General features: G+C 44.2%; 1 protein-coding gene across 1 annotated transcript; it reads left to right on the plus strand.

Annotated features, from left to right (window-relative positions):
- Positions 1-2380: 2380 nt before the first annotated feature.
- Positions 2381-3883, plus strand: rps29 (ribosomal protein S29). Its single transcript, XM_060828509.1, has 3 exons — positions 2381-2490; positions 2599-2698; positions 3724-3883. The coding sequence occupies exons 1-3, from the start codon at positions 2429-2431 to the stop codon at positions 3730-3732; spliced, it is 171 nt and encodes a 56-aa protein (XP_060684492.1). The 5' UTR covers positions 2381-2428; the 3' UTR covers positions 3733-3883.
- The last annotated feature ends 6975 nt before the right edge of the window (positions 3884-10858 follow it).

The following is a 10858-nucleotide window of genomic DNA, read 5'->3' on the forward strand; positions in this document are numbered from 1 at the left end:
TGGGGGGGTGGGGGGCAAGGGGGCTTAGAGATAAATGGGAGCTGGATGGGGCCGGGGGGGAAGGTAGCTAGGAATGCGATTGGTAGATGAAGGTGTGGGTGATGGTGATATGTTGGAGAGGAGTTTGGAGCGGATAGGTGGGAAGGAAGATGGACAGAGAGGATAGTTCAAGAGGGTGGTGCTGAGTTGGAGTGTTAGATCTGGGATAAGGTGGAGGAAGGGGAGATGAGAAAACTGGTGAAATCAACATTGATCCCATGTGGTTGGAGGGTCCAAAGTTGGAAGATGAGGGGTTCTTCCTCCAGGCGTCGGGTGGCTAGGCTGTGGCTTTGGAATAAGCCCTTGCAAAGGACCTCTACTGTTCTTCATCCACAGAAACTTTCTCCTCGTTGAATAAGCCCAGGACTTTCATGTCCTTGGTGGATTGGGAGGGGGAGTTGAAGTGTTTGGCCACAGGGCAACGGGGTTGATTAGTGTGTATGTCCCAGGGATGTTCTCCGAAAGGTTTCGCAAGTTGGTGTGCTGTCTCCCCAATGTAGAGGAGACCAACGAATACAATAGATGAGGTGTTTGGAGGTGCAAGAAAATCTCTGCCAGATGCGAAAGGATTCTTTGGGGCCTTGGATGGAAGTGAGGGGTGACGTGTGGGCGCAGGTTTTATACCTCTTGTAGTGGCAAGGGAAGTGGTGGGAGTGGAGGGTGGGTTGGTGGGGGTGGGGTGGGGTGGGGTGCATGGACTGAACAAGGGAATCGTGGAGGGAATGGTCTCTGCAGAATGCTGAAAGGGATAGAAACGGAAATATGTCTCTGGAGGTGGGGTCTGACTGGGTGGAAATGGCATGATGCGTTGTATCCGGAGATTGGTGGGCAGGGGGGTGGGGAGTTCAGTCCTAGTTGCAGTTGGAGGTGTGGGGTTCAAGGGCAAAGATGCCCTGCTTAGGGGCAGTTTGGTGGCTCAGTGGTTAGCACTGCTGCCTCATAGCGCCATAGACCCAGATTCAATTCCAGCCTAGGGTGACTGTCTGTGTTGAGTTGGTACATTCTCCCCGTATCTGTGTGGGTTTCCTCTGGGTGCTCTGGTTTCCTCCCACAGTCCACTTGAAAGGGTTCAGAAAAAATTTACAAGGATGTTGCCAGGATTGGAGGATTTGAGCTATAGGGTGAGGCTGAACAGGCTGGGGCTATTTTCCCTGGAGCATCAAAGGCTGAGGGGTGACCTTATAGAGGTTTACAAAATTATGAGGGGCATGGATAGGATAAATCGACAAAGTCTTTTCACTGGGGTCGGTGAGCCCAGAACCAGAGAGCATAGGTTCAGAGTGAGAGGGAAAAGATATAAAAGAGACCTAAGGGGCAACTTTTTCATGCAGAGGGTGGTACGTGTATGGAATGAGTTGCCAAAGTTTGTGGTGGAGGCTGGTACAATTGCAACATTTAAGAGGCATTGGATGGGTATTTTAATAGAAAGGGTTTGGAGGGATATGGGCTGAGTGCTGACAGGTGGGATTAGATTGGGTTGGGATATCTGGTTGGCATGGACAGGTTGGACCGAAGGGTCTGTTTCCATGCTGTACATCTCTATGACTCTATATGCAGGCCAGGTGAATTGGCAATGCTAAACTGCCCATAGTGTTAGGTATATAAGTTAGCAGGAAATGGGTCTGGGTGGGTTACTCTTCAGCAGGTTGGTGTGAACTTGTTGGGCCGAAGGGCCTGTTTCCACATTGTAGGGGAATCTAATTTAGGTGCGGGAAGTGGAGTAGATGTGCTGGAGGGCATTGTTGACCCTGCAGAATGCTGACAGGAGAGGAGGGGAGATATGTGTCAGATTGCTGCTTCCTGTTGGAGTTTGCAGGAATGGTGGCTAATGAAAACTTGGATGCAGTTGCTGACAAGGTTGGAAGTAAGGACTGGGGGAACCTAGCAGTGTTGTGGGAGAGAAGGGGGGTGGGGGTGGGGGGAGGTGAGGGAAGAATGCAGGAGATGGGCTGAACATGGCTGAAGACCCTACACAGCGGTGGGAAATCATCACTTGATGAAGATGGTAGATGTTTCTAAAGGTCACTTGCTCATCGCCCGAGATGGGTTCGATGAGAACAGATGTGGTGGAGAAACTGGATGGAGTCTTCACAGAAAACAGAGTGTGAGGATTTACAGTCCAGTGACCTGTGGGAGTCTGTGGTGAAGGGGAGGCAGCCAACTGGAAATTCTGACAGTGGTGTGAAGCATTAGGAGCTGCACTGCTGTCATTAACGTCACAATGCAGCCTGGATGGTTTGGAAAGAGTTGAGCAACACAAGGGCGGGGCTAGCCACTGCGTAGTGACGTCATGGCGCATATGCAGATGATCGCGCTGGGGCCGATGGGAAGGGTTTGAAGAGCGCTTGCGCGGCTTCCCCTCCCCCCTTCCTCTTGAGCAGTGTCCGCCATGGGTCACCAACAGCTTTACTGGTCCCACCCCAGGAAATTCGGCCAGGGCTCCCGCTCATGGTGCGTTCCTCCCCGGGCACGGGAAGCTGTGATTTTCATTCTCACCCCCCCCCCCCCCCCAACTCCGTCTGATTAAAGCTCTCTCGTCTTGTTTGTCTTTCTTCGCAGCCGAGTGTGTGCGAACCGCCACGGCCTGATCCGGAAATACGGCCTCAACATGTGCCGCCAGTGCTTCAGGCAGTACGCCAAAGACATCGGCTTCGTCAAGGTAATGGAGGAGCTCGCTCCCGCCTCCCCCCTCCGCGGGCATGGCCGGCCCGGGGCCCGGGGCCCGGGGCCTAGCTCCAGCTCCAGCTCCAGCTCCAGCTCCAGCTCCAGCTCCCGCTCCCCAGGCCTCCCCTGGCTGACACGTGTGGCCCCGGGGGCCGCTGCCTTCACTCCCACAGGGAGGTGTCCGCCGTACACTGCACCTCCCCATTGAACAGGCCTCTTCGTGAAGCACTCCGTCCACGCACTGTATACCTTTTGGCCGAAGGTGTTCTTCCCCCCCCCCCCCCCCCGATACGTTTCTCTGTACTTGGGGAACCTCTGGTCGGGGTAGACGTGCCATAATTAATCTTGTATTATAATTTAAGCACTACCTGGTTTTGTGTAAATCATGGAAACGTAGTCAAAATTTTTTAATGTGTCAGATTTGACTAAAGTTCTGTGTTCAGTTATGTATCTTGCTGGCTCAGGATGTCTGAAGTTTGCAAGTCTCTTTGATCATGTTTGATTTTATTCAACAGTGTAGACCCAGATTCTTTTGGAGTTGTAGTTGTACATAATATGAAATAGATTACTAACCTCTTTTCTTGATTTGGAGATGCCCGTGTTGGACTGGGGTGTACAAAGTTTAAAAATCACAACACCAGGTTATAGTCCAACAGGTTTAATTGGTAGTGCACTAGTGTGCTTCCAATTAAACCTGTTGGACTATAACCTGGTGTTGTGATTTTTAACTTTTTTTGTGATTCAAAGTGATTTGTCTAAATTTTTGCTGCAATTCTAGTAATTTTTCTATTTGGATTCTGCATTTGATATGTCTTTGCATCATTTTGGGTGGGTGATTGACTTTTTTTTGTCCTGTTGAAGTTCAACATGGATGCTGAACATTAAAGACTAGGTTGTATTTACATATAATTGTTGGTGTAGGAGTTGCTTATGAATTGCAATTCACTACATCTAAATTGTTTTAAAGCCTTTTTAATAAATGTGATGGAAACATTTATATAATTGCTTTTTCTTTTCTAGTTGGACTAAATTACAAAAGGAGCAAGAGTGCATTCTAATACATGGCGAATTGGGAATCTCAACATGTTGAAGGACTTGTACTGCTTTCAGCTCGAAGAAGCTAATTTTTGTGATGCTCCATTTTTGTAAATAAAATTAATTTGCCAGATGTGCTTCCTTATTTGTTGTTGTTGCACTTCAGTTGAAAGTAAATGTGCTCTTCAGTCTTCACAGTGAGCTAATGGATTCTTTCATATGCTGAACTGTGGCGAATGAGGATGGTAGCTGAAAATGTGTTGCTGGAAAAGTGCAGCAGGTCAGGCAGCATCCAAGGAATAGGAAATTCGACGTTTCGGGCATAAGCCCTTCAAGAAGGGCTTATGCCCGAAACGTTGAATTTCCTGTTCCTTGAATGCTGCCTGACCTGCGCTTTTCCAGCAACACATTTTCAGCTCTGATCTCCAGCATCTGCAGACCTCACTTTCTCCTTGAATGAGGATGGTAACTGCCTTTGAGAACACATACTGGTGAAATTTAGGACAAAAGTGTGAAGTGATATGTTTTAGAGAGAAGAGGAGGTATCATTTTATTGGAATGTGAGTGAAAATCTAAAATCAGTGGTCATTTTTGTGCAAAGGGGTGCTTCCCTTTTGCCCTTATGCTAACTATCATAAGCTGATTGTGCGTCTGTACTTTTATTTCTGGGCAGCAAATGTTAGGAAGGAATGTGTAGCCAGAATTATTTGATATTGGGAATGAAGTACTTCAGTTCAGTGATAAATCTGGCTTTGCTCTCCTTTTGAGCAGGTTTGAAGAATAGAGGAAGCCTTGTTAAGACTACACAGAGTGAATCCACTGTTATAAACTGCTGGAGATCTGGGGGAAAACATATTGTTGGAGGAGCTCAGCAGGTCTGACAGCATCTGAAAAGAAGACTAACGTTTTGAGTCATTGACCCTCTGGATCAGTTAGATGACATCTGGAATGCTATGAACCGTTTAGTTCACTTTTCAAAGGAAAGAGGTATTGATGTTAGAGGCAGTCTAGAACATGTTCATTAGGTTGTTCCCACGTACAGCTGGACTGTCTTGAGGTTGAAGTTGGGCCTCATGGATTTCGGGGAAATAAGTGGTAACCTTATTGAAGCATTTGAATTTCTTAGATGCAGAGAGTTTCTTGAGTGTGACCAGGCATCCAGTGCATAATCTCAGTAAAGGGGTTGTCCAGTTACGACAAATACGGAATTCCTTCTGAGGGTAGCGATTCTGGAATTCTTTACTGCAAGGTGTTATGGAGGCTTAGAGATTTTAAGTGTACTCAAGCATACAATAGATTTATAATCATTATGACAATCCAGGGAATAGATAGGAAAGTGAAGTTAAGGATGTTAGATCAGCTATTATCTGAAGAATAGTGGTGTGTATTCTGTGCTGAATGGCCTAATATTCCTATGGTTTGTGGAAACTTCTTAAATTCATGAACATCAAATGTGTGGCTGAGACTCTTCCCCAGCGCCAGGCAGATCAGTTGATTAACGAAGGATGTAAATATTTACTTGGCCATTATACCTAGAGAGAAGGTTGGAAAGGCAAAGATTTTTAATCTGCTGGAATTCAGCAGAGTGAGATGAAACTAGATTAAATAAGTTCCTGAGTCTTGAAAAGAATGTTTTCTTTTGGGGAAATCTAGAACTAGGGGTCACACATTTAATACAGGTTAGGTGAATTTTCCTGAGGTTTGTCTGTCATCAGGATTCATCCTGAAAATGGAGCAGATGGAGTTTCTTTGAATAGATTGTTTCCTGCTCTTTGGATGCTGCCTGACCTGATGTGCTTTTCAAGCAGTACACTTTGACGCAATTTTTTATAGCAGCCTGAGTTTGCTGGCAAAACAGCATCACAATAATGATCCTTTACCATGACCACCCTATTCTTACAGATAGCTGAGATATCCTTACATGTTTGTTTCTCAATTTCCCTCTGAATATTAGGTGAGTTTAATTCAAATAAATGTGAGGTGCTGCATTTTGGGAAAGCAAATCTTAGCAGGACTTGTACATTTAATGGTAAGTTCCCTGGGAGTGTTGCTGAACAAAGAGATCTTGGAGTGCAGATTCATAGCTCCTTGAAAGTGGAGTCGCAGATAGATGGGATAGTTCGGTATGCTTTCCTTTATTGGTCAGAGTATTGAGTACAAGAGTTGGGAGGTCACGTTGCGGCTGTACAGGACATTGGTTAGGCCACTGTTGTAATATTGCATGCAATTCTGGTCTTCCTATTGGAAAGATGTTAAATTTGAAAGGTTTCAAAAATGATTTACAAAGATGTTGCCAGGGTTGGAGGATTTGAACTATAGGGAGAGGCTGAACAGGCTGGGCCTGTTTTACCTGGAGCGTCGGAAGCTGAGGGGTGACCTTATAGAGGTTTACAAAATCATGAGTATGTATCAAGTAAGTAGGCAAAGTCTTTTCCCTGGGGTCATTGAGTTCAGAACTAGAGGACATAGGTTTAGGGTGAGAGGGGAAAGATATAAAAGAGACCTAAGGGGCAACTTTTTCACAGGGTGGTACATGTATGTAATGAGCTGCCAGAGAAAGTGATGGAGGTTGGTGCGATTGCAACATTTAAGAGGCATTTGGATGGTTATATGAATAGGAAGGGTTTGGAGGGATATGGGCGGGGTGCTGGCAGGTGGGGCTAGGTTGGGTTGGGTTGGACTGAAGGGTCTGTTTCCACGCTGTACATCTCTGACTGAAACAAAAGCAGTAGTTGCTGGAACAGCTGAGCAGGTCTGGTTCTTGTTCAACTGTTATCTCTCTGGGCTCTATCTCCACCTCTCATTTGCTATTTCCCCCCTAACCACACTCTATCTTTTGCATATAAACCAACATTTTCCAAGTTACCATCAGTTCTGAAGAAGTGTCACTGGACCTAAAATGTTAACTCTGATTTCTCTTCACAAATGCTGCCTGATCTGCTGAGCTTTTCCAGTAACTCCTAATTTTGTTTCTGGTTTACAACTAGTGCAGTTGTTTTGTTTTTTACTTAGTGATCTTTTGTCACTGGATTGGAAGCATTAACTTCGTTTTCTCTACAGGTATTGCCAGACCTGCTGTACTTCTCCAGTATTTTTTCTTTGCTTTTGGATTTCCAGTATCTGCAATCCTTTTCTATATATTGTGGATAGATTTTTATTATTGAGCAAGATTAGCAAGTAGGTGGGAATGTAGACTTGAGGTTACAATCGGATTAGACAAGATATTGTATCCATGATGTGGAAGAGCTGCTGTAGGATAGGGATGGACAAAGTTAAAAATCACACAACACTAGGTTATAGTCCAACAGGTTTATTTGAAGCATTAGCTTTCGGAGTGCTACCTCCATCAGGTAGCTGTAGAACAGGATCATAAGACACAGAATTTATAGCAAAACGTTGCAGTGTCATGCAACTGAAATGATTTGTTTTAAATTGTGTCTTGTGATCCTGTCCCACAGCTGCCTGAAGGAGGTAGCACTCCGAAAGCTTGTGGTTCCAAATAAACCTGTTGGACTGTAACCTGATGTTGTGTGATTTTTAACTTAATGATTTTTTAGAGCAGACTAGGTCTGTGGGGTTGAATTACCTACTCTGCATAATCATCTATGCTGACATGCCAGTGCCTAGATGGAGTGCTTCTGTGCTGAAGATCTCTGAAGCCTTATTTGCGCTTTCATAAAGAGTTAGTCATAGAGATGTACAGCATAGAAACAGACCCTTTGGTCCAGGCTGACCAGATATCCCAACCCAATCTAGTCCCACCTGTCAGCACCTGGCCCATATCCCTCCAAACCCTTCCTATTCATATATCCATCCAAATGCCTCTTAAATGTACCAGCCTCTACCACTTCCTCTGGCAGTTCATTCCACACATGTACCACCCTCTGTGTGAAAAAGTTGCCCCTTAGGTCTTTTTTATATCTTTCTCCTCTCACCCTAAACCTATGCCCTCTAGTTCTGGACTCCCCATCCCCAGGGAAAAGACTTTGCCTATTTATCCTATCCATGCTCCTCATAATTTTGTAAACCTCTATAAGGTCACCCCTCAGCCTCCGACACTACAGGTAAAACAGCCCTAGCCTGTTCAGCCTCTCCCTGTAGCTCAGGTCCTCCAACCCTGGCAACATCCTTGTGAATCTTTTCTGAGCCCTTTCATGTTTCACAACATCTTCCTGATAGGAAGGAGACCAGAATTACATGCAATATTACAACAGTGGCCTAACCAATGTCCTGTACAGTTGCAACATGACCTCCCAACTCCTGTACTCAGTACTCTGACCAATAAAGGAAAGCATACCAAATGCCTTCTTCACTATCCTATCTACCTGCGACTCTACTTTCAAGGAGCTATGAACCTGCACTCCAAGGTCTCTTTGTTCAGCAACACTCCCGAGGACCTAAACATTTAAGTGTATAAGTCCTGCTAAGATTTACTTTCCCAAAATGCAGCACCTCGCATTTATCTGAATTAAACTTCATCTGCCACTTCTCAGCCCATTGGCCCATCTGGTCAAGATCCTGTTGTAATCTGAGGTAACCCTCTTTGCTGTCCACTACACCTCCAATTTTGGTGTCATTTGCAAACTTACTAACTGTATCTCTTATGCTCACATCCAAATCATTTATGTAAATGACAAAAAGTAGAGGGCCCACTACCGATCCTTGTGGTACTCCACTGGTCACAGGTCTCCAGTCTGAAAAACAACCCTTCACCACCACCCTCTGTCTTCTACCTTTGAGCCAGTTCTGCATTCAAGTGGCTAGTTCTCCCTGTATTCCATGAGATCTAACCTTGCTAATCAGTCTCCCATGGGGAGCCTTGTCGAATGCGTTACTGAAGTCCATATAGATCACATTTACTGTTCTGCCCTCATCAATCTTCTTTGTTACTTCATCAAAAAACTCAATCAAGTTTGTGAGATATGATTTCCCACACACAAAGCCATGTTGACTATCCCGAATCAGTCCTTGCCTTTCCAAATACATGTACACCCTGTCCCTCAGGATTCCCTCCAACAACTTGCCCACCACCGAGGTCAGGCTCACTGCTCTATAATTCCCTGGCTTGTCCTTACCACCCTTCTTAAACAGTGGCACCACGTTTGCCACCCTCCAGTCTTCCGGCACTACACCTGTGACTATCGATGATACAAATATCTCAGCAAGAGGCCCAGTAATCACTTCTCTAGCTTCCTACAGAGGTCTCGGGTACGCCTGATCAGGTTCTGGGGAATTATCCACCTTCAACTGTTTCAAGACATCCTGCACTTCCTCCTCTGTAATCTGGACATTTTGCAAGATGTCACCATCTATTTCCCTACAGTCTATATCTTCCATATCCTTTTCTGCAGTAAATACTGAGTTAAAAAAGATCCCATTTAAAAGAACAATAGGAGAGTTATTCCTGGTGTTCTGGTCATTATTTATCCTTTAACCCAAATTCAGATTGTTGGCTGTAGGAACTTCCTGTACTTGTTTGTATTTCCAGCACAATAACAAGACTGCAGTTTAAAAACACTTTGAAGGTTCCAATGATTGTGCGAAGTGCTATACAAATAACTCCAGAATCTCCATCAGTCTGATGTTCCTCCAAGATATATGAGCTCCTCCATGCTGTCCTCTCGTACATCCTGATTTTAATTGCTCCACTGTTCATAGCATGCCTTAGGTTGCCTAGGCCCATTGCTCTGGATGTCATGCCTATCCCTGACCCACATGAACACAACAGTTAGCTCATTTTCCTTAAGCATTTTTTCATTGACAAAGTTGTTGGGTCATTTCTCTTTCTGGTGCTTGGTGTCATATTTGTTTTATGCTTCTGTAAAGCACCTTGGACATTACATTAGATGTTAAAGAGAACACGCAGTATTGATTATTTAAAGCATTTGACATAAATTTATTTCCTTTGTCTTGACTACTTATTTATTTATTTCAGAGTTATTTAAGTCGATTCTAATGGTTTATATTTTTCAGTATTTTTCCTATTTCTTAGCTCTTAACAGTAAAGGTGAAACTGCTTTGTGTGCTGAATTTTACTCACTTGTGGTACCGACTATGACCACTGGATGGGGATGTTCAGCCGCATATTAAATTCTCAACTTCGGCACATTGACATCCAGTGGTTAGAATGGTGTATTGCTGAACTATAGGTGTGTTTTAGTGATAATATCGGTGGATAAAATGGGATTTAATCCCACTATGGTAGCTAGTGAAATTTAAATTCAATAAAAATTGTTAATGTGCTTTAGGGAAAACAATCTTTCACCTTTACCTGGTCTGGACTTCATGTGACTCCAGACCCACAGTCATGGGGGTGACACTCAACAGATGTCGAAGAAATTAGACATACATTATAAATGCAGCCCAAGCCAATGATGCCCTAATTGCAAAATTGAATAAATAAAGGTAGTGAAAGTTGTGACAGTGGATGTGGAATATTCTACTCATCATTTAAAGTGAAATATACCTTTGATTGAACACTTGTGAAGCATTGAACATGAAAAAATTAATATAAGTACGGCTTACTGTGGATATTGAACTGCTTCATCATTAAATGTTTTTATGTAGGTTGGGACAACATGGCATCTGTTAAAGATGCATAGGTTGAGGATTTACTTTTAAAAAGTGCAAGTAGAGTCATAGAGATGTACAGCACAGAAACAGAACCTTTAGTCTAACTTATCCATGCCAACCAGATATCCCAACCCAATCTAATTCCACCTGCCAGCACCTGGCACATATCCCTCCAAACCCTTCCTATTCATATACTCATCCAGATATCTTTTAAATTTTGGAATTGTACCAGCCTCCACCACTTCCTCTGGTAACTCATTCTATACACGTACCACCTTCTGCATGAAAAAGTTGCCCTTAGGTTCTTTCATCAGCTCATGATGAAGGGCTTTTGCCTGAAACGTTGATTTTCCTGCTCCTCGGATGCTGCTTGACCTGCTATGCTTTTCAAAGACTACTCTACTCTTGACCCTAAACCTATGACCTCTAGTTCTGGACTTCCCCACCCAAGGGGAAAAACTTTGTCTATTTATCCTATTAGTGCCCCTCATGATTTTATAAACCTCTATAAGGTCACCCCTCAGCCTCTGACTTTCCAAGGAAAACA

This window comes from Hemiscyllium ocellatum, chromosome 8, assembly GCF_020745735.1.
Source record: "Hemiscyllium ocellatum isolate sHemOce1 chromosome 8, sHemOce1.pat.X.cur, whole genome shotgun sequence".
In the NCBI taxonomy this organism is placed as follows: Eukaryota; Metazoa; Chordata; class Chondrichthyes; order Orectolobiformes; family Hemiscylliidae; genus Hemiscyllium; species Hemiscyllium ocellatum.

Bases quoted from the DNA above. Each gene is read 5' to 3' on its own strand.
- rps29 (XM_060828509.1), top strand. From the start codon at position 2,429: ATGGGTCACCAACAGCTTTACTGGTCCCACCCCAGGAAATTCGGCCAG. The intron at 2,491-2,598 runs GTGCGTTCCTCC...CTTTCTTCGCAG, and splicing joins GGCCAGGGCTCCCGCTCATG to CCGAGTGTGTGCGAACCGCC.